Source organism: Lithobates pipiens, unplaced genomic scaffold (assembly GCF_037356315.1).
Source record: "Lithobates pipiens isolate NorthernLeopardFrog02 unplaced genomic scaffold, aLitPip1_a1.2 Scaffold_3, whole genome shotgun sequence".
NCBI classification, from domain to species: domain Eukaryota; kingdom Metazoa; phylum Chordata; class Amphibia; order Anura; family Ranidae; genus Lithobates; species Lithobates pipiens.
In genome coordinates this window covers 5,050,354-5,073,643 of record NW_027507790.1, presented here as the reverse complement: position 1 = coordinate 5,073,643, position 23,290 = coordinate 5,050,354, and the positions used below count along the sequence as shown (strand labels likewise).

Below are 23,290 nucleotides of genomic sequence, written 5' to 3'. Positions count from 1 at the left end.
TTAAAAGGTAAAGTAAAGTAAACAGCCCATCTAATTGTGTAGTGGAAGTGTATAATTGTGCCAAGTGCAGTGCTCAGAAAAAAAAAATCTTAAACATGCAATCAGTCTAAAAGCCCAACTCCAGGAACCAAATTACCACTGCAGTGGGGCTGCATATGCACTGTAAGTGTCAATTGGTTGTTTGTCTAGGAGAGATGAGAAACGGGTTCACAATCCAGCATTGGTCTGTCCCTCTGCGTCCTCGCATTTCAGTGCAGGGCTACGTACCCCAGAGAATCTTCCCAAGCTTTAACAGTATGCAACAGTCTTACACTTTGTATTCCCAATAGCAGGGATTCAGATTCTCCACTACATGAATTTCAATGAACAAATATAGATTTTCATAGTTTCAAGAGCAAGAAAAAAAAAAAAACTTGAGCTATTGCTCTGGGTACTTGATTTTTTTTTTTTTTTTTTTTTTTTAAAGCAAAAACCAAACAGCCCCTTACATATATGCTATGAAGGGGTAAGCCTTTCATTGGTTTTAGCTGTGGTTTCCTTTTTAATAAACCCAATATCTGCTATGAAGGAGTAGACCTCATTCATATACAGCACCCAGTTCTAGGATTCAGATTGGAATTCCAAAGTGTAAAGCAGAAACAGATTTAGCAACTTTATGCAACTTCATTAACAACAAACTATATGCTCAGGCTTACCTGGCTCTGTGAATGTCCTTGATGCCTTCTCCTCTGGAGCGGTTCCTTTATCAGCACTCTGCGAAGGCAAATAACAGTGTTATGTTAGGTTTACTGAATTGTCCTCAGCTAACCACCCATTTCTAGTACAAGGAAGCAAATCATTCTCAAATACATGTGCTAATACAATAGATATGCTATAGTGCTGCACTGACACAAGTATTTGCACAAGTATCGGTACTCATGCAAAAAAAGACCGATACCTAAAAAAAAAAAAAAATACTTTCAGGTTCAGTTCTTTGAGCGGTCAGTGGGTCTCCCCTGTTAACAGCTGACGTGTTAAAGAAGTCCAGTAAAAAAGCAGCCGGAAATGCTTAACAACATTTCTCAGCTGCTGAAACACTAAAATAAAAATAAAATAAAATGAACAAATTTTTTTTAAAAATTCAAAATTTTCGGTAATATTTTTTTATTAGTTTAGCAAAAAATAAAAACTGCAGAGCTGATCAAATACCACCAAAAGAAAAATTTTACATTTTGTTGCCACAAATCTATTTGTGGGAACAAAATGATAAACATTTAGTTTGGTTACAGTGTAGCATGACCGCGCAATTGTCCCTCAAAGTGTGACAGCTCTGAAAGCAGAAAATTAGTCTGGCCATGAAGGTGTATAAGTGCCCAGTATTGAAGTGGTTAAAGTAGTTACCATTAGAATTTTTGTGCCTCCTCTGCACGTCTTCATCTCAATAGGGACTGGCTTTGCTGAATTCAGGACATAAGGTGAGCATACACTACACTAGGCATAGGCAACCTAAGTCACGCATGCCACGGCAGGCAGATGATTTTGTTTTCAATGTCACTTTTGATGCAGAACTAAACTTCTTACCCTTAAAGCGGAATTAAACCCATCCATAAAAACAGTTACCTTTCTGGCACATGCCAGGAATGTAACACTCCCATTGGTTGTGCTCTCAACTAAACTGTCAAACCACCCAATGCCTGGTGTCATAACTGATCACATGTGCAGCATCATGGCAGTTGTAGATTCCATTAAACAGAAGCCAAGATAGCAGCTTCCTTGGATGAAAACGATAGGAGGGTTTACTTCCTATTTAAGGCTGGGTTCACATAAATGCGGTGCGGGATACTACATGGGATTCGGATAGGAATCGCACCACATTCCTATTCAAATCACATTTGATACTTTGCAGTGCAATTTGAGCCCATTCATTTTCTATGTGCTCAATTCGCACTGCACAAAAACAAAGCAGGCATCTTTTTTGTTTGCAGCACCAGAACATGATCACATGGGTGTTCACACCCATGTGATCTGATTCTTGTAATCGCACTGCTTTTTGCAATCTGTTTTGGGGTGTCATTAATTCAATATGGACACCGGTGGCAGATCACATGAATGGAGTGAAGTTCAGCGTGGTGCGGGACACGCACAATATTCGCTGCGTTTTACGCACTGCATATATGTGAACTGAGTCTAAAGCCTCACGATCATATCGTATGCAGACGCTTTTTCTGCAAGGGCACAAAGAAAACAATTGTTCCCTATGTGCCTGTTCACACCCCAATACCGGTATCATGCACAGATTTTAATCTGCACACGAATCTGCAAAGTGTATGCAGTGTTCTTCAAAAAATAAAAAATAAATAAATAAAAAAGGTGACAACATTGTGGTGTGAACAGGGCAGAAGAAAAGGAATGGTATGCACATGAAAACTGATGTCGACGTGCATAAAAGTTCACTGAAACGCGCAATGAAAACTGATGTAAACTCATATCTCTGCAAGTGAAATCTGTGCATTTTTTTCCATTGGTTTTTACATTCATATGGTGTGAACGTGGCCTTACAGCCAAGGAAGCTCCCATCTTAAACTCTGATCTGCAGTTGCCATGATACTGTACATGTGGTCAGTTATGACTCCACTTTGATGGCTTGACAGTTTGGTCGGGAGAACAAGTTAACTGTTATTATTCACAACATCCTTGAAATTTAACGGTTTTTGGTGGTCGGGCCCCTTGGAGGCCAGCTGCTCAGCAGAAAATCTGTTTGCTGATCCCTGCTAAGCAGGTGGATGTCTGGTCCATGTCCGATCTGCAAAAGCAGCCTGCTCAACTGGGCGGTAGGATGTGTAAAGTGACCGACAGTCAGTTTCTATCCGACTGCTATCCAGTCCGATAGACTGATGGGGAACTGATCCTCATCTGTCTGTTATTAGCAGACAGGATCAGATGTCGGTGGGAATACACATGTCCGTTGACACCCACCGCTCTATAGGAGGGGACTGGAGAATCCGATTGGGTCCACCTGAAAAACGTAAGGGCAGACCGATAAAAAGAGCCATAAATTGCTGGGTTTATTTACACGTTAAAGCGGAATGCGATGCGGTGTCCCGGATTTCCCCACCCAGCCGCTGATATCTTGGGCTGGCCAGCCGGCTTCTGGGTCTCAATCGCCAGCTGCTTTCATTGCCGTGTGTGGATGACATAACTCCCACACATGTGAGTTAACTCAGATTCGCAAATAACAAATTTGTACAGTGAGCTGTGTGTGCACAGCTTACTGTACAAGGGTGGACAGACAATTTTTTGCGCAAGTCCTTCTAAATCACTTCAGGTTGGCCCCTTTGGCTGGTATAGTTAGCAAAACATTAAAAATAAGCATCTATTCTGCTTACAGTTCAGTAATACACTGTCTCGCACTACTCTGCACATGCTCAGTCGCTCTCCATTTTTACGCACTGCCGAGTTTGTAAAGGCTGATCTGCCGATGGCCTTAAGGCTCTGTTAACACCTAGGCGGTTTTTGGGCATTTTTCTGCTGCAAGCCTAAGCTGTAAAAATGCCCAACAAGACAAATCCCATTCATTTCAATGGCCTCTGTTCACATCTGGAGCGTTCTGTTGCCTGAAGCAAAACGCTGTCACTCAAAAAAGTACAGGAACTCTTTTGGCAGATTAAAGGCGTTTTACTGCTTTTACGTTGGTGCCCTTTTAACCTTAAAAACGTCTGTATAAAAACACTGCAAAACTCTTCAAAAACACCTGTAAAATAGCAATGCCTAGATATGAACAGAGCCTAAAGCGGAATTCAATTCTCCTATCCTTTACAGCCAAGAAAGCTGCTTCTGTGACAGTTCGCAATCCAGGAATGTAACTGTATTTTGAAGCCGTTAAATCAACGCGTTTAGTTACGCTTTATGGATTTACTGTTGTTTAGGGGCTGCGGTATTCAGCAAAATGGCAGCCTCCGAGAAAAACGAAACTGAAGCAATTCTGGGGGCAATTTACAGCACACACTCATTTTTAGGGTAATTAACCTGGAATGTATGTTCCTTGCTAAAGAACATTTGTGTTTTTTTTAAAGTGATTATGGGTAAAGTTATGCTTTGTCTTTTGTATTAAAGCAGGTCTATGCTGCATAATTCCTGCCTACTTGCCCTTTTTTTATTATTATTTTAGGCCCTGTTCACACCTGTGCATTTTACATGTGTTTTGGGTGTGGTGCGTTAAAATTCCGCTTACTCCATCTTTGATGTGCTCTCCTCAAAACATGTTATCTAGAGTACAATGGTAATGCCCCAGATGCCTTACAGCGCAACTAAAACTTGAAGTCTGTGCCCAAAAAAGTCAGAGGGCAGAAAGCCAGTATTGCCTGTTGTCTGGCCACAGCTCTATTACTCACTGTCTCGCAGGCTTGATTCACACATATGCATGTTTAGTGCTTTTTGCATTTTTCACTGCTGCCCATTTAACATTGTTTCCCATGGAACACTTTCTGTAGTGCAAAATGCAAAAAGCACTAAAAATGCATAGGGGTGAATCCAGCCTTAGTGTTGGTAGGTCCAGGGCCTTATTTCCGCATGTCAGAAGTTCCATCAAAGAACAGTGAGCAGCACAGTAGTCACATTAACAAGTCTCACTCCAAATCTCCTGATACTAGAAGTCTGATGCAGCGGTGCCTTATATCTCACACTGCAGATAAACCATTATGTGGCTGCAGAACAGGAGAGTCTAGACAACCTCACAAACCAGAAAGTGCACGAATATCTTTCAGGAAGAATGCAAAAGGAAAAAAATAAATAAAAGAAAAAAGAAGGGGGGTACATTGTACAATTAGCATTTCTAAATATTTGTTAGAACATAAGAAATTTAATTCAGTTCCACCTTTAATTTGAACTTCCATTCCCAGCTCCTATATAGAAAAAGTATAAAATCAAATGATCTCCTTTGAAATTCCCTGCAGGCCCCACTAGGCAAGCTGTCATGCCTCCGATTTTTATTTTTATTTATAGGACATAAACTGGCTTCTATGCCATTATGAGCATCCAAAACAGAAAAAAAAGGTGTGTGTAAACAGGTGTTTATTTAATAGCTTATTCCATACTGAGCAGAACCTTTAATTTGGTATGCTAGGGAGAATCAGTGTACAGTATGTGTTTAAAGTGGTTGTAAACCCCCAAAAAAATAAATAAATAAAACCCGCAAGACAAAGCCATAATGAGCTAGTATGCATTGCATACTAGCTCATTATGAAAAATACTTACCTTAGATCAAAACTGTGGCAGCGTCCCCCCACACCGCTGTGACTGGTGACATGTCTCCCGGACTAATTTTCTGTGTTTGATGGCTCCGGCGCTGTGATTGGCTGGAGCCACGATGACGTCACTCCCACGCATGTGCTGCTGGTCAGGGCTCGCTGCTGAAGAAATGGCATGAGCGAGCAGTTTCTTCAGTGAGAATGCGCCAATGACGTTGGTGCAAGCGTATATGGTAAATATCTCCAAAACCATGCACGTTTAGGAGATATTTACAGTACCTAAAAATGGTGTAATAGAGTTTACAACCACTTTAAGCAGACTGCTTTTGAATAAGACTTAGACGAGGCAATAGCCTTTTAATATATTGCGACTTTATGAAAGTATCCGCAACAACATACTGCACGGTGGTACATCGCTGCCACCTGCTGGACAAAAAAGTGTTATTCACCAGTAATGTTTGTCTTTCGCAGGGCTGACAGATAACCCAAGTATTTTTTTTTTTTTTTTTACAAAACCTGTAAAGCAACAGAAAACAAATTTTTTGTATCTTTTACAACATTTCTACCAGGGAAACAGGTTATTAACACAGTAATCAGTGCATTTTTATAGCATTGATCGCTGTATAAATGCCAATGGTCCCAAAAAAAAAAAAAGCATCAAAAAAGTCTCCTAACCGTCCGCTGCAATACTGCTAAAAATCGCAGATAGCCACCTTTACTAGTACAAAAAAAATAATAAAAATGCCATAAATCTTTTCCATTGTTTGCAGACGCTATAACTTTTGCGCAAACCAATCAATATACGCTTATTGCAATTTTTTCCAAAAAATATGAAGAATATATATTGACCTAAACTGATGAAATTTGTTTTTGTTTAAAACTTTTGTGGATATTTTATTATAGCAAAAAGTAAAAAATGTTTTTTTTCTTCAAAACTGTTGCTCTTTTCTTGTTTATAGCGCAAAAAATAAAAACCGCCGAGGGAGCCACCCCCCGGACACACAGGTCCCAGGAGATAGCTGGGACCATTTAGGATGCGCAGCGCAACCCACGCATGCGCAGTAGGGAAACGGGAAGTGAAGCCATAAAGCTTCACTTCCCGATTCCCTCACCAAGAATGGCGGCGGCAGCAGCTGAGAGCCGAGCCATTGATCGGCTTCGGCTGCCGACATCACTGGAAAGGTAAGTGTTGATTTATAAAAGTCAGCAGCTGCAGTATTTTTAGCTGCTGGCTTTTAAATTATTATTTTTTTTTTTTTGGTGCACTCCCGCTTTAAAGTGGTTTTGTACAGAAAATTGCAAGTTCGTCTTATTCAAATGGCTTTGGAACATAGATGCAGTTATGACCATTGAAATAAAATAATATGCAGTATTTACCTTTTATTTTTAATGTTTATGCCGACTTCTGGGCTCTCCTCCCGTGGGAGTAGGCGTGTTTATCGGCTTCGCAATGGTCCCTGGGAACTTTTTTAGCTATTTCCCAGGAATCCATGGGGGACACAGTCAAGCCGAAATTGCCATTTTGAAAGTGGGCAGGCAGCTCTATCAGCCATTACCACTATAGCACAGGAGACAAAAGGAAGGAAAACAAAGAGGACACTCAATGAGCATGTGCGAGATGGAGCAGTGGATGCTGGGAGCTCAGTGTCATCGCATCCAGGAAGTAAATGCCTGTGGGCTTCAAACGCCCACAGTGAAAATGGAAACCGCCGGACTGCTTTTTTAAAAGTTTTCCTTAGCAATGAAATCGTCACGCCGGGGGTTAAAAAGACGCCGATCGTGGCTGTAAAGACCCGGTAGGAATCGCCCAACAGTGACACAGGTTAAAAAAAAAAAAAAAAAAAACAAAAAAAAAAAAAAACGGCAGTGGAATCCCGCTTTAAGGTCTAGAGAATCAAAATGCCAAAGAAATCCTTACTACCACCTGAATTCAATTGCAACTGCCAAGCCCGAGAGTTAATCCAAGACCATATCCACCAAAGCCATCCAGCCTCCCCCAAACCTTGTCAAACTTGGTCATGGCACCTCTATTCAATTTTTAAATTTTTTATTGTTTTTACTAGTAATGGTGGCGATCAGCGCTTTTTAGCGGGACTGACATTGCGGCGGACAAATCTGACAATAAGTGACACTTTTTGGGGACCAGTGACACCAATACAGTGATCAGTGCTATAAAAAAAAAAAAAAAAAAGCGCCATCACTGTATAAATGACACTGGCGGGGAAGGGGTTAACATCAGGGGCGATCAAAAGGGTTAAGTGGGAGTGCTTTCCAACTAAGGGGTGAATGCTGTGACTGGAGGAAAACCAATCTGTGTTTTTTATTGTCAGACACAAGATCTCCATTTTCTTTCCTCACAGAACAGCAGCCTGCCTTGTTTACATAGGCAGAACAGCGTTTTTTCCTCTCCTGTGAACAATCGGCGGGTCCCAGCGGTCGCCAGACTCGCTGATTGGCTCTCGCTGTGTCCAATCACAGCAGGAGCAGGGCTCCAGTGGCATGCATGCCCCAGAGCTTAGGAGAGGAACCACGTACCGGTATGTGATTTTGCACTTAAGCGCCGCCCAGCCACAGTATATGTATGTGGGGCGGCCCTTAAGGTGTATGCAAAAGGAAAAACTTAATATTTTAGTTCTGAATAAAGTATAGATGCATTGGGCCCTCTGCAAAGTTTTTATTGCAATCTGTGCTAAGGAGGTTCATCCTTCTGTCCGGTTGATCATTGTCAATGAAACAGAAAGAGGAAGGCCCAAGTTTTGGAAAGTCAAGAAAGCAGAGGAGGGTGAAATCTTCCAATGGGGAAGACAACGGTCTAAGATGGAAATTTCCATCACTTTGGGGAGATTTCTTCTCACAGGACAGAAAGTGAAGGAAAATCTCCCCAGCAGGATATATAGAAAAAAGGAACCTGATGTGGATTTTAACCCATCCCTACTCTACCAAAAACAAAACGTTTTGGCTATACATACACTTTAGGTACTTCTATTACCTATTGTAAAGCAATACATTTTCTAAAGCAAAATCTTGTTCAACCACCATGGACTGCTCAGGCACATACATTTGATTGAAAACAAAAGCCGTGCCTTGATGCATTTAATCCTATTCTTATTAGAATATAGGAGGCGAAGAGAGTGTGGTAGGTGCAGCGAGGAAAGTTACCTTATTTGTTACGGCTTTGCCCGTTTCTTTTGAATCAGGCTTTTGTTCTTCTTGAGAACTCTGTTTCTGAAGGGTGATGCCATTATCTGGAGGTTTCTCTTCTCCGATCTGTGTAGATGACTCCATGAACACCTCTCTACTTCCATTCTGTGGAGTGTCTTCCTCAGAGTCTGTGCTGAGGGTGGAGTGCTCAGTTGTATGGGACAGCGACAAATGCCCAGGTTCAGATGATGATGAAGATGAGGATGAGGAGGATGAAGAAGACAGAGATGACAACTTTTCTCTTGAGGGAGCACTTAGGAGCAGAACCATATCAGATGAAGAGTCTATAAACAGAGTAAAACACAATTATCCTATCGTTCGTAGCAATACATCACAAACCAAGCAAATAGAAAAAGCCCGACCTCTGCCATTCTTTGCTGTCTGGGCCCTGTTAAGAATATTACCCTTCACTTCCTAAGCTGGGAAACAACGGGTAGCGACAGGAAATCTCCCCAAAGCAAGGGGGAATCCACTTAGTCATCATTGAAGAAGGTGTTAACATTCAAAGATTTCCCCTCAACTACTGCTCTGGAGACCACTGTAAAATATTGGGAATTCTTGACACTTACCATCTAGGTGACAATATTTTCCAGGACAAGGAAAAGATCAAATTTCCTCAATGGGAATATAGCCCACAATAACAACGAGATAAGATTTGGCTATACATACACTTTATTGTACGGTACATAAAACATACCTTTTTCTATGCCCTACAGAGCAAATCCACACAACTTATTTAAGTTGCTGGGTGAATCTCATCGTTCTGATCCCACCCATCGCATTCTTTTATCAATAAGCAATTTCAATGCATGTGAGCTCTTGGCTCAACCCACCTATCTGAACTTTAATAAGGGACTTATCTGGAGCCTACACACATTTTGCGTGATCTACACTACGGACAATGAAGTAAATGAAGCAAGACCCCCCCCCCACACACACACATAAACCCCTGTGGTTAAATAATGCCCACAGTAGAAGGAAAGGGGGATTTAGCCATCCAAGGCTCCTAAAGAAATAGCAGTAGGAGATTTAACTCTGCATCCTCACGTTTCATAACCTGTTACACCCTTATTTGGGGTGTAAGATGTTCTAGTTCTCCCCCTAACTGACATCAGGCAGGGGTTCTTCTCCCTACACCCACAGTCACATTTTGAAAATGGTGCGGTTGTGCAGGAATCTGAATGAAGAAACTACTGCTCCCATCTGACACAGTGGCAGACAGACTCAAATTTTTAATAAAGTGTGAGTGAGCAGATCAGCACATGTGTAGTCCATTCACATTGCCTACAGATCTGAAAAGGGACAGTTTCAGAGGTCCAGTTACAGAGATGTAGTGCCTGCAGCAGCCTCCAATGATACAACAAAGCTCTTAATTCACTCCCTGGTCATCTCTCACCGGCGACCTGCTGATGGCAGGTGCAATATTTTACAAGCTCCTGGTTAAAAAATAACACACACCTTTTTTTAAACCTGCTAAAACACGCATTTATTTAAACGTAAACTTGACTTTTAATCTACACAATTTTGGTCGTGTGTCACTAAACCATTTAACTGCCTGTCAGCACCACAGCTAAATTCAGTATGTTGACGATCAGATGGTCAACATTAAGAGGTTAAATAATCACAGCGCATGAGAGAATATAAAAATATAATAATACTATATATAATAATAAATAGCCAAAAAGCCAGACATTTATAAATCCCAACTTCCAATGGCATTTTTGGAAACCTGAATAATTGTCAGTTGATCTTGTCACAACAGGTAAACATGAAAGACAAGTTCTCCACCCTCCAAGCTGTCATCACAGGAGCTTAGCTATTCATATTTGCATTTTTCAAACTCATAAAGAAATTGTGCCAAAAGCAACACGTGCAACATCTTAATGAGAAAGAGTACTTCATCTGAAAGACCAGCATCATGCTGTCAGGGTGTCAAAGATATCCCAGACTTTCATGGGACTGATGCTCACTATAAAAAAGGAAGAAGCAGCAAATGTGCAACGTGAGACAGGATGGACCAACATGATTGAGTGCTGTGATCATTTTTACCTTATAGTGGAACTATGAGCAAAATCAAATGAGGACATCTGATATATGGTACAGTGGCAAAGCCATCTGCATAACACCAATGATCTTTCTAGTGGTCTGCAAGAGTGGCATTCTGACCACCAATATAAGGGGGGCATGCCTCCCACCATCCATCAATGTAAAGTGTGTTTTTTCACACTGACATCCAATAAAATTGGTTTTAACCCACATGACCTGAAAATATTTTCAAGGGTACATCTGCAGTAAAAAGGCAGTAGCTGAAGTTGGGACATACCATATAACAGTGGTGGTGGTGCTTACAATGGTCAGCTTTCAGTGAAATAGTTCACACTTTTTTTTTTGTTGTGATAACCAAACTTTAAAAAACGTAAGCTGCTCCATTGAAAGGAGAACTAAAAGACAGACTACTAGGAATACATGCAGGGTGAACAATGGACTAAGAGAAACAATAAATAAAAAGGGGTTAATGTGAAAATGTTGAAGTACCTATGTTGTTGGTTATCATTTATGATTAAGATGTATGGAAATTAACCATATTGCAATGAAGACAATGTAATATACTTCTGCAAAACAAATAAAAAATTTTTTTATCCCCACAAAAAGAAAGGAGGAGCACTGAAAACTCTATGGGGTTGATTTATTAAAACTGTAGAGTGCAAAATCTGGTATGGATATGCATGGTAGCCAGCTTCCAACTTCAGCTTGTTCAATTAAGCGTTGACAAAAAAAAACAAAAAAAAAAAACTGGTAGCTGCACCAGATTTTGCACTCTCCAGTTTTAGCAAATCAACCCCTATGTCTCGTCTACAATAAAACAGAGATCCACAGGGTACAATTTTGGCACATCTCGACACTGCAATCAACTCAGGAGTTGCATCATTCCAGCCTGACCAATAAGATGGCCAAAGGTCTTCAACCTGGAAGAAGGCTAGGTGAAGAAGTTGGCACTGGAAAAAGGAAGAAAAAAATAAAAAAAATAAAAAATAAAGGGAAAGCGAGGTAAATTCTGCTGTAAAATTGTGTGAATTAACTGAAGTGCATCTCTCTATTGCTGGAAGTATGAAGATAATGGATCTACAGGTAATAACACGATCTTACAGGGTAGACTCAGTACAACAGACTGCACCATTTATCTAATGTCAGATTTGTCCAATTTAAAATTTATACAAATATATAATATTTTTTCCTGGAAGAGTTGAGCTTAGCCCAACTAACCTGGCTTCCTGGACCTCCCTATTACTTAGTAGGGCCAACAATCCTATGAAGAACACAACAGAGGAGCGGAGGAGCAGGTGGGTGGTAAAATTGGCTTTTGCAAGAAAATTTCAGATACAATTTCAGATGCCTGGATCATTAGATCCACCGATTTATTATGGCATGCAATTTGCACTTAACAAAACTGCTGCTTTTTAGTCACACTGGAGAGTTTGCATTGCTCTGAGGACTGTGGTCAGTATAATTTCACTTTAAATCCTGTTATAAAGCAGACCTTCACCCAAGCCTCCCCAACCCATCTTACACAATGAGGGAATTTAATTTTTTTAAGATTTCCTACTTTCTAGGGGAGGATAAAAACATATGCTTCGGAATCTTGTACATGCAAGATCTACAGCACCTAGTGGTGTGACGGGTCTGCGCATACGAGAAATCATGGAAAATGCCCCTGCATGTGCAGAAAACAGAAATTCCCTACCAGTCTATGGAATCTGACAGAGCCTCACAGCATTTCCAAGCCTTTTAACCCATGCTGCATGCCTCTGCCAAGTCCCATAAACATGGCAAGGAACTGGTGGCGTGACTGCATGTGCATACTTACCTAGGTAGATGCAGTATCGGTGCGATGCTGCATTTTCCCCTCACCGGCTATAAGACTGAGAACTGAGCCATGAAACACTGCTTGGTTCTCAGAGCTCCGTGGGCAGAGAACTTCTGACTGTCAGTCACCGCTCTCTCCTCTGCCCACCCCTATCTGTGCTAAATGGTGCACTGGGCTGTTGAGGGGGGGGACGTGAGTGGCTGGCTCAGGCTCTCACTGAGAGGCTGAGCCGGTCCAGGGAGGTGGGCAGGTCACGACCAGATTGTCGTGATCTTTCCGCAACCTGGGCTGGCTCTGTGATGTCAATGGACAGCAGACTTCAGCCCACTGTCTGCTACAGAAAACAGGTCACAGCAGTGCAGGATGTTCTGCACTCCTGTGATCTACAGGAAAAGTACAGCCAAATGAGCTGTACTTCTTTAAATAAAAAAAATTCAACATCTTGAGATTAAGAGCCCGTTCACACAGGGGCAACTTAGGATCCGACTTCAGGTCGCGCTACATGTAAAAATCAGTAAAAAGTGAATGAGAGCCATCTTAATGCACACTGCTGAAGTCGCTCAGACTTCAGAAAGGGTTCCTGTACTACTTGTATCCAACTTCTAGGCTACTGGTACCCATTGATTTCAATGGAAGTCGCCTCCAAGTCGGATCTCCGTCTATACGGAGGCGACTCACAGAATTATCAGCTCTCAAAAGGGAACTCCACGCCAAATTTATATTAAAAAAAAAAGAAATTTAATTGGCGTAGGTTCCCCATTCGAGAGCATACCAGGCCCTTAGGTCTGTATGGATTTTAAGGGGAACCCCCCCCTACGCCGAAAAAACGGTGTGGGGGTCCCTCCCCCAGATCCATACCAGACCCTTATCCAAGCAGGCTACCCGCCCGGCCAGGAGAGGGGGTGGAGACAAGCAAGCGCTCCGAAGTCGGAAGAAGAGGCCGGTGGCGAAGAAAGCCGGGCTCCTCCGCTAGTAAAAGAGCTAGCAGAAGATGGGAGTCCGGCGAGAAAACCCCTGGAGCTGTGCAATAAACTATTTTAACCCTTGTGTGTTGTGTTTTTTTTTTCCTTCACAGGTGAATGGGTAGGGGTACATTATACCCCATACTCATTCACATAGTGTGGGGGGCCAGGATCCGGGGGCCCCCTTATTAATGGGGACTCCCGGATCCCGATAAGCCCCCCACCCGCAGACCCCGACAACCAATGGCCAGGGTTGTCGGGAAGAGGCCCTTGTCCTCATCAACATGGGGACAAGGTGCTTTGGGGTGGGGGGAGTGTGGCGCCCCCTTCCCCAAAGCACCCCCCTCATGTTGAGGGCACACGGCCTGGTATGGCTCAGGAGGGGGGGCGCTCGCTCATCCCCATCCCCTTTCCTGACCGGCCGGGTAGCGTGCTCGGATAAGGGTCGGGTATGGATCTGAGGGGGACCCCCACACAGTTTTTTTTTTTTTTAATTTTGGCGTGGAGTTCCCCCTTGAGAGCTCATTCTCTGATTGGCCACTGCAAAAGTCTCCTGCCCTGGGGCGACTTAAAGTCTTGTTGTAAGTCGCCCCGAGTAGTGTCCAAGTTGCCTCCAAAAGTCATGTTGAAAGTAGTGTTGCCCCTGGGTGAACCGGATCTAAGGATTCGTTTAGACCTCTTTCACACTGGGGCGTTTTTCAGGCGCCTGTAAAAAGCCTGTAAAGTGCCTGAAAGAAGCCGCAACTGCAATCCCAATGTAAAAGCCCAAGTGCTTTCACACTGAGGCGCTGCGCTGGCAGGGCATCAAAAAAATTAAAATAAAAAGTCCTGCAAGCAGCTTCTTTGCAGTGCTTTTGGAGCAGTGAATACACCCCTCCTAAAGCGCTCCTTCCCATTGAAATCAATGGAAAGCGCCTGCAAAACTCCTGAAAAGCGCTTTTGGCAGCAGCGCTTTGTGGGTGCTTTTAACCCTTTATTTGGCCACTAGCAGGGGTTAAAAGCGCCCCAATAGCGCCCAAAAAACGCTGGTAAAGCGCTGCTAGTTTAAGCGGCGCTTTACAAGCATTTTTTGGGCGCTGACATTGTGAAAGCACTTGGGCTTTCACATTGGGATTGCAGATAAGGAGTCTTTCAAGCGATTTACAGGCGCTTTTTTTTAACGCTTAAGCCCCTGAAAAAAGCCCCAGTGTGAAAGGGGTCTTACAGAGTACTTAAAATAAAATTTTAATCAACTAAAATCTTTAAAGGGCCTAATACCTGCCCTTTTGCCCACAGTAAACTACATAAGGGCTAACTTGCACTGTATGTGACAAACTGAGGAGAATTTATCAAAAAAATTGAGCTGCCAGAATTTAGAGCAGTTGTGTGCAGCTTTTATCTTATTTTTTTTTTTTAAAAGCTTAACTGAAAAACCTGGAGATAGAAGCTGATTGTGTGCAATGCACAGCTGCTCCAGATTATGGTTTCTCCAATTTTGATGGGCTCTAAGGCTTGATTCACACTAGCGCGTTTTTTGATGCATTTTGAAGAAATGCAAGGACATTTTTTAACATGTGTTCCTATGGAACATGTTCATATCAATGCATTTTGTGCCTCTGCGTTTTAGGAAAGGGTCGGGGACTTTTTTTCCATGCAAAAAGCAGCGTTTTGCATGTAATAGAAGTCAATGGACCTGCATCAAAAACGCAAGTACCGCTTTTTAACCGCGTTTTTTGCTGTGATTTTGCCGCGATTTGCGGGGTTTTTTTTCATTGTATGCATCTGGTTGCTAAGCAACCACAGTGTAAAAAAAAAAAAAAAAAAAAAAAAACGCAAAACGTGGTAAAAACGTGACAAGCACCACAAAAGCACTGCAAAAATGCTCAAAAGCAACATGCATAGATGTGAATCGAGCCTTAAAGGTAATGCACCATCTAGATCAGAGATATGCAATTAGTGGACCTCCAAAAACTGCAAGTCCCATTGTGCCTCTGCCTCTATGTGTCATGCTTGTGGCTGTCAGAGTCTTGCTATGCCTCATGGGACTTGTAGTTCTGCAACAGCTGGAGGTCCGCTAATTTTACATCTCTGAACTAGATCATTGTAAGCCATCACCCGAATCTGCATACAGCTTCACAGAAAGACACAGATCAGGTATTGAAATTTACTGCTGGTTTAACACTAGGAGATGCACCACCCCAGTGAACGTAAACATCAAAGTGGTATACAACCTGCAAACACAGATGGCATTGTCGTATATTTTCATCATGATCAATTAGATTTTTGTATTATAAAGAACAAAAACTTTAGAATATATAAAATTTTGTTACTTTGATGCGCTTTAAAAATAAAATTGCAATAGTTCACTTTGCATATCTATTTTTTTTTTTTTTACATGTGAAGCAACCAGGGTGAATAAAAATCAAAGGGAAGAAGAAGATTCTTGATTTAACCACTTCAGCCCTGGAAGGATTTTCCCCCTTAATGACCAGGCCATTTTGTGCGATACAGCACTGCATTTTTTTACCCACAAATAGAGCTTTCTTTTGGTGGTATTTGATCCCTTTATCATAATAAATATACACACACACACACACACACACACACACACACTATCTCACAAAAGTGAGTACACCCCTCACATTTTTGTAAATATTCTATTGTATCTTTTCATGTGACAACACTGAAGAAATAACACTTTGCTACAATGTAAAGTAGTGAGTGTACAGTTTGTATAACAGTGTAAATTTGCTGTCCCCTCAAAATAACTCACACAGCCAATAATGTCTAAACCGCTGGCAACAAAAGTGAGTACACCCCTAAGTGAAAATGTCCAAATTGGGTTTTAATTAGCCATTTTCCCTCCCCAATGTCATGTGACTCATGTTACAAGCTCTCAGGTGTGAATGGGGAGCAAGTGTGTTCTTCTAAAGATGATGCACAAGAAAGCCCACAGTTTGCTGAAGACAAGCATACCAAAGACAAGGATTACTGCAACCATGTCCTGTGGTCTGATAAAACCAAGATAAACGTATTTGGTTCAGATGTTGTCCAGCGTGTCTGGTAGGCAACAAGATGAGGAATACAAAGACAAGTGTGTCTTGCCTACAGTCAAGTATGGGGGTGGGAGTGTCATGGTCTGGGGCTGCACGAGTGCTGCCAGCACTGGGGTGCTACAGTTCGAGGGAACCATGAATGCCAACATTTACTGTGACATACTGAAACAGAGCATGATCCCTTCCCTTCGGAGACTGGGCCGCAGAGCAGTATTCCAACATCATAATGACCCCAAACACACCTCCAATATGACCACTGCCTTGCTAAAGAAGCTAAGAGTAAAGGTGATGGACTGGCCAAGCATGTCTCCAGACCTAAACCCTATTGACCATCTGTGGGGCATCCTCAAAAGGAAGGTGGAGGAGCGCAAGGTCTCTAACATCCACCAGCTCCATGTCGTCTCCATGGACGAGTGGAAGAGGACTCCAGTGGCAACCTGTGAAGCTCTGGTGAGCTCCATGCCCAAAAGGGATAAGGCAGTGCTGGAAAATAACGGTGGTCACACAAAATATTGACACTGGGCCCAATTTGGACATTTTCACTTAGGGGTGTACTCATTTTTGTTGCCAGCGGTTTAGACATTAATGCCTATATGTTGATTTATTTTGAAGGGACCGCAAATTTACATTGTAGCAAAGTGTCATTTCTTCAGAGTGTAAAGTAGTGAGTGTGCAGCTTGTATAACAGTGTTGTCACAAGAAAAGATAGAATAAAACATTTACAAAAATGTGAGGGGTGTACTCACTTCGAGATACTGTGTATAATAAATTTTTCTTCGATTGCCGTATATTGATTGGTTTGCGCAAAAGTTATCGTGTCTAAAAACTATGCGATAGATTTAGGGACTTGTTTTGTTTTTACTGGTAATGGCTGCGATCTGCAATTTTTAGTGGGGCTGCGACATTGTGGCGGACAAATCTGACCCCAAAAGATACTTTTTGGGGACCAGTGACATTACATTGATCAGTGCTATAAAAATGCACTGATCAATGTAACAAATGACACAGCCAGGGAAGGGGTTAACACTAGTGGACGATCAAGAGCTCAGCGTGTTCTAACTGTGGGGGGGGGGGGGGGTTGGGCTTACTGGAACATGACAGGGATCAAGGTTTCCAATTACTGGGAACAGTAGATCTCTGTCATGTCATCTGGCAGAACGGGGAATCGCCTTGTTTACATAGGCAGTTCAATGTTCTGCCTCTCACCGCAATCAAGGGTCGCTGGCGGACAGAGTTTGCGGGCCCCGGTGGGCCCGCGCCCGCTATCCTCCTTGCATAGACCAAAGTACAGGTATGTTAGCTTGCGCATGAGCACTGACTTGCTGCAGTATATCTGTTTGAGCTTATCGGCTAGTGGTTAAATCAGATTTTTATCAAATTTATAAAAAAATAAATAAATAAATAAATAAATAAATAATGTGTTTGGAGTAAAAAATCTATCTAAAAAGATCATTTTTTTTAATTTAAAATACATTCATTTATTTAGTTTTATTCGGCATGAAATGGAGCTTAGTTGTGTAGCATGAGGCTGTATATGCTGCAATATTTAAATTTTTGCTCATTCAATGAAACCAAGCTCTGCAAGCAGAGATAACATGCACTGCATTAATACAGTCACACAATTTCACAGTAGCCATGAGATAAAACAAAGTTCAAGAATATTCCTTTATCTCATTGTTTTGCAAATCTATGTACACTACAAAAACTATGATTGAATTGTTCCTGATATTGCGGTTTTACTAACAAATATTTGCAAATATTAAAGATTCTAACTACCAGCAAGAATAAATGTAAGAACTTAAAGAGCACCTGTCATTTCAGATCTGTCATGGCAGCGCCTGTTAGCAAGCAACCACTCATCTGGTGCCTCCATGTCCCTCACCTTGTTGCGTCACTGCCACATCACCAGCCGTCCCATTAAAGTGAATAAGACCATCGGTGAGTCAGCAGCGGGTCAGGAGGAGCCGCTGTGGGACAGAGATGACAGTTGCTCTTTAAAATTAGGATTTAAATCAATATTTTACTAGCGATTTAAATAGACTTGATTTAAATCAAATTCACCCTAGAAGCAACTCACATCTGCTTAACAAAAAGGCTCTTGGGCTCAAGACTCCATTATCCAGCAGTTGCCATTTTACATACTTTATGCTAATGTGGCAACTTGTGGCACTCAGATCTCGGATGTGGCCCTCAACCTCTAACTGAATGGAGGGGTTTTGGTGCACTTTCAGAAAGTGCACCACACCCACAAGAGGTAATAGAGGTCTATGGCAAAAACGCAGCTAACACGCAGGTGCACTATAGAATATATACGGGAACTGATCCTCTCCATATTCATCCTGCAACTGCTGAAAACCAGCTTCTCCCTTCCGGCTGCAGGGGAAAAAACAAACAAACAGTCTTTATGCTATTCAAAATGAAAAATTTGAAATTGGGAACCATGTCATTTCACTGGAACAAATACCTTATGTGGTCCTCGTACTTCAAAATGGTTGAGCACCCCTGCCCTAATGAAATGTTATGCAGTATGTTGTAGGGCCGGGGGTTGGCATATGCACAACAGCACAACTTTCCTTGATTTAGATGTTCTTGTTGAAGTCTTTAACTGATGGATGAGCATTTTGGAGGGAGGAGAGAACACTGGAAGCACAAACTACAACGTAGAGTGCAAGCTGTCAGCATCTACCAGTGTTGACCTCAGGGTTTTATTGAAACACAAATCTATTATAATAACACATTCCATTCACAGTATATCACCGTAAAATATACAACTTACATCGGTTTATTGTATTATCATGGAGAATGCCCACCCGATATTGTGATTCCGGCTAATTCTATAATAATATATACACACAGACTATAATAGAGTCTCTCTCTCTCTCTCTCTCTCTCTGATGCTGCCACCACCATGTTTGACAGTGGGGATGGTGTGTTGAGGGTGATGAGCTGTGTTGCTTTTACGCCAAACATATCGTTTTGCATTGTGGGCAAAAAGTTTGATTTTAGTTTCATCTGGCCAGAGCACCTTCTTCCACATGTTTGGTGTGTCTACCAGGTGGCTTGTGGCAAACTTTAGACAAGACTTTTTATGGATATCTTTGAGAAATGGCTTTCTTCTTGCCACTCTTCCATAAAGGCCAGATTTGTGCAGTGTACGACTGATTGTTGTCCTATGGACAGACTCTCCCACCTCAGCTGTAGTTCTCTGCAGTTCATCCAGAGTGATCATGGGCCTCTTGGCTGCATCTCTGATCAGTCTTCTCCTTGTCTGAGCTGAAAGTTTAGAGGGACGGCCAGGTCTTGGTAGATTTGCAGTGGTCTGATACTCCTTCCATTTCATATGATCGCTTGCACAGTGCTCCTTGGGATGTTTAAAGCTTGGGAAATCTTTTTGTATCCAAATCCGGCTTTAAACTTCTCCACAACAGTATTACGGACCTGCCTGGTGTGTTCCTTGGTCTTCATGATGCTCTCTGCGCTTTCAACAGAACCCTGAGACTATCACAGAGCAGGTGCATTTATACAGAGACTTGATTACACACAGGTGGATTCTATTTATTACCATCAGTCATTTAGGACAACATTGGATCATTCAGAGATCCTCGCTGAACTTCTGGAGTGAGTTTGCTGCACTGAAAGTAAAGGGGCCGAATAATTTTGCAGGCACCATTTTTCTGTTTTTTATTTGCTAAAAAAGTTAAAATTATCCAATAGATTTCGTTTCACTTCACAATTGTGTCCCACTTGTTGGTGATTCTTCACAAAAATATAAAAAATTTTTATATCTTTATGTTTGAAGCCAGAAATGTGGCAAAAGGTTGAAAAGTTCAAGGGGGCCGAATACTTTCGCAAGGCACTGTATATATACATACACACACACACACACACACATTTATTATTTTAATATATTAGAGGCTGCAGGTGGGGTATTGCATAGTGCAAAGTGCACTAGCCCATAGTAACCAGACAATCACGTAATTCACTCCATTCCTCATTTGTAAATCATCCAGGTGTCAGAGGAACAGAGGTTGGTAGAATGTATCTTTATATCAAAAAACTACAGTGTTAAAACAGCGTTTGTTGCATGTGTTGTCTTTGCAGAAATATACAACAGTGAAGACTGAAACATAACCTGCTGGGACTACATACCATCCGCTGAAGAAAGGCTGCTTCCATTTTGAGTACTGCGGAGTTCATGGATCTGAGCCTTGATGAGCTTTCTTTCTTCCAAGTCCTCTTTTTCTTGAGCCTAAGGTAAAAAAAAGGCAAGACGTCAGAAAATGGTGTACATTTTTTAAAATCTGTAAAAGCAAAATTTAACTTAAAACGCCATTCCTACCTCCCCAATCCATTACCCCTTCTATAAAAAAAACCTGCAAGGACCGTCTAGGTTAGCAATCAATACATCTAAGGTCACAAAATTGTACTCTTTACTGCAAGTCAACTGTTCATTTGTTATAATCTCAAACTCGCCCCATTTATGTATTTTTGACCCTGACCTATTACCCTGTATACAAAGCCAACTACCTACTGTTTTTTCTAAGCATGGACAGTGTCATGGAGGTTGTCATCTCCTGGGCTGGCAGGATGCACATTAAAGGTTAGCACAAATCTAGCTATCCAGACTCTTTGGTGATTATAGCTCATTGGGTAGATTGGGTAAACCTGTACCTGTACCTGTAATGCCCTCTATCGGCCATTTTCATTGGGTATAGTTAGTAACATAATGAGAGTTCTCACCAAGTTTATGTTATTGCTATGAATGCAATGATTTATTGAATGTATTCCTCCTTCACACATATTCAATGAATATGGAATTATTGGTATGTTAAATGCTGTACTCTCAGGTTTAAAAACCATCCTTAAAAAAAAAAAAAAAAAAAAAACAGACACACACACACACCACAACATATGCCTATACTAACCTACTCCCTGCAATTGTTTTGTACAGAGCAGCCCTGATCTTCTTGGGTGCCCCGCCAGCACTCCAGGCCCCTCTTCAGCAGAAGTCGCCACAGAAAGATGCTTTCCCTGGGAGCACCTGTGCGGGCTCGCTCTCGAGTTCTGCTGCTGAGTCCATTGACACCGATAGATGCTTTAGAATGCATTAGGGCGAAAAACAAACTAAAGTATAACAACTAAGGGGAATTTATTTGTGTTGCACATAGAGTGGAGAGGAATTAGAACATTTGTAAGATTCCCATTGCTTTATGTACCCGTGTTAGGGAGACTCCACCTCTATTTGTCACATTTACCATTATGATCAAAAGTGAAGTTGCACATCAAACAGTAAAAGCGGGCAAATTTTCCAATGGGAACACTAGTTCTGGTGACAATGAGGGATTACCTAATTTTTAAGGGGATTCCTCTTACACTGTGCTTTGGCTATGGGATAGGAAGTGAAGAGAAATCTCCCCAAAGAGACACAAATGGAAAAAAAAAATAAAAAAAAAAAAAAACACAAAACAACAAACACCTCAGGTAAAGCCATTGGTTCCATTTTGTTTTGTATTTGTTGTGCTTTTTTTTCTGTAAAACAAATCTTGGAAAATTTGAGGAGTTCTAAAATAAGTATTCTTGATTTAAAAAACAAAAAAACAAAAAAAAAAAAAAAAAACTGTGTATTGATCTTTACATAGTAGTTACATAGTAGGTGAGGTTGAAAAAAAAAAAAAGACAAGTCCAACCCATGTGTGCAATTATGTCAGTCTTTAGACTCCGTTCACACTACTGCGTTTTGATTCGATTTTCTGTGCGATTATGCAGTGCATCTTGGTAGCATTTTGAATGTGGTTTGCTTATTCTGTGGGCACCGAAAACAAGGTGATTGTCAAGCGATTCTATGCTACCAAAATTTCATCTGAAAATCGCACTGAACCATGTTGACTATCCAAACAAAATAGTAGGTTACATTAAAAAGGTACTGCTAGTTTGTATTCAATTTTTTTTTTTGATGCAGGAGGTCAGACAACTGGAGAACCTCAATAATTACCCGATTATCAGTCTTACCCTGTACCGCTAGAAGAAAAAAAAAAAAAAAAACACACACACACAACAGGTGGTCTATGTGTTCCTTATATGAAAGCGGATTTTGGCATCAATCCTCACATTTGGAATAATCCCTGTCCAGATTCTCCTGTTTACAATGGATTTGCAAACACGTATCCATTCCTGAACAGAAGTTTTAGGGCACTTTCACACTGGGGCGGGGGGGCGTCGCCGGTAAAGCACAGCTAGTTTTTGTGGTGCTTTACCATAGTTTTAGTGGCGCTTTTCGGCCACTAGCGGGGTGCTTGTAAACCCCCTGCTAGCGGATGAAAAGTGCTGCTGCAGGAGCTTCGGTAGCGCTGGCCATTGATTTCAATGGCAGGGGAGGTTTACGAGCACTAAATATAGCACTCCCGCACTACCCCAAGATGCTGCTTGCCGGACGTTTTTTTCATGTCCTGCAAGTGCACCACTCCAGTGTGAAAGCACTTGGGCTCTCACACTGAGGCTGCAGGGGGCGCCATTTTTTTAGCTCAAAAGCGCCTGAAAAAACGCCCCAGTGTTAAAGTGCCCTAATGTTGAGGGCAAACATTTCATATAACGACAGGCATAAAGGTTAGCAGTCCACGTGACTCAGGTTTAATCTGTGTGCATGTTTTTTTTATCATAAAGCAAAAAACAAAAGTTCTATGTCAGGCTACCTACCAATCAAATGCTCAGTGCTGCTCCAAATAGACCTGGAGTAACCATTATGGACATTTTTCCACAAAACAGCACCACTGATACCTTGAGATTAATTCTTTAGAATTTGTTGAGCGATATGGATGACCAGCATAATACTGGCCAGATGATCAAAGTGGCTCCCAGAATGGCAGTAACTGAAATCGGACCAATGGTAAAAAAAAGTGCAAATGAAGATGACCCCACGTATATGGTACAGTCCAGCAGGACACATCACTGCCACTTTTATTGGAAATCCAATTAACCCCAAAACGCTTACAAATTCCTCATCAG

At 41.7% G+C, this 23,290-nt stretch overlaps 1 protein-coding gene across 3 annotated transcripts in view; it reads right to left on the bottom strand.

Moving 5' to 3' along the window:
* SMTN (smoothelin) overlaps positions 1-23,290 on the bottom strand; it is a 220,693-nt gene that overhangs the window by 97,326 nt on the left and 100,077 nt on the right. For all 3 annotated transcript variants that reach the window (XM_077461184.1, XM_077461185.1, XM_077461186.1), the window contains exons 6-8: positions 20,438-20,537; positions 8,385-8,710; positions 696-753 (exon numbers count right to left, since the gene is read on the bottom strand). In XM_077461184.1, the coding sequence (XP_077317310.1) occupies positions 696-753; positions 8,385-8,710; positions 20,438-20,537 (484 nt within the window). The remainder of the gene's footprint in view (positions 1-695; positions 754-8,384; positions 8,711-20,437; positions 20,538-23,290) is intronic.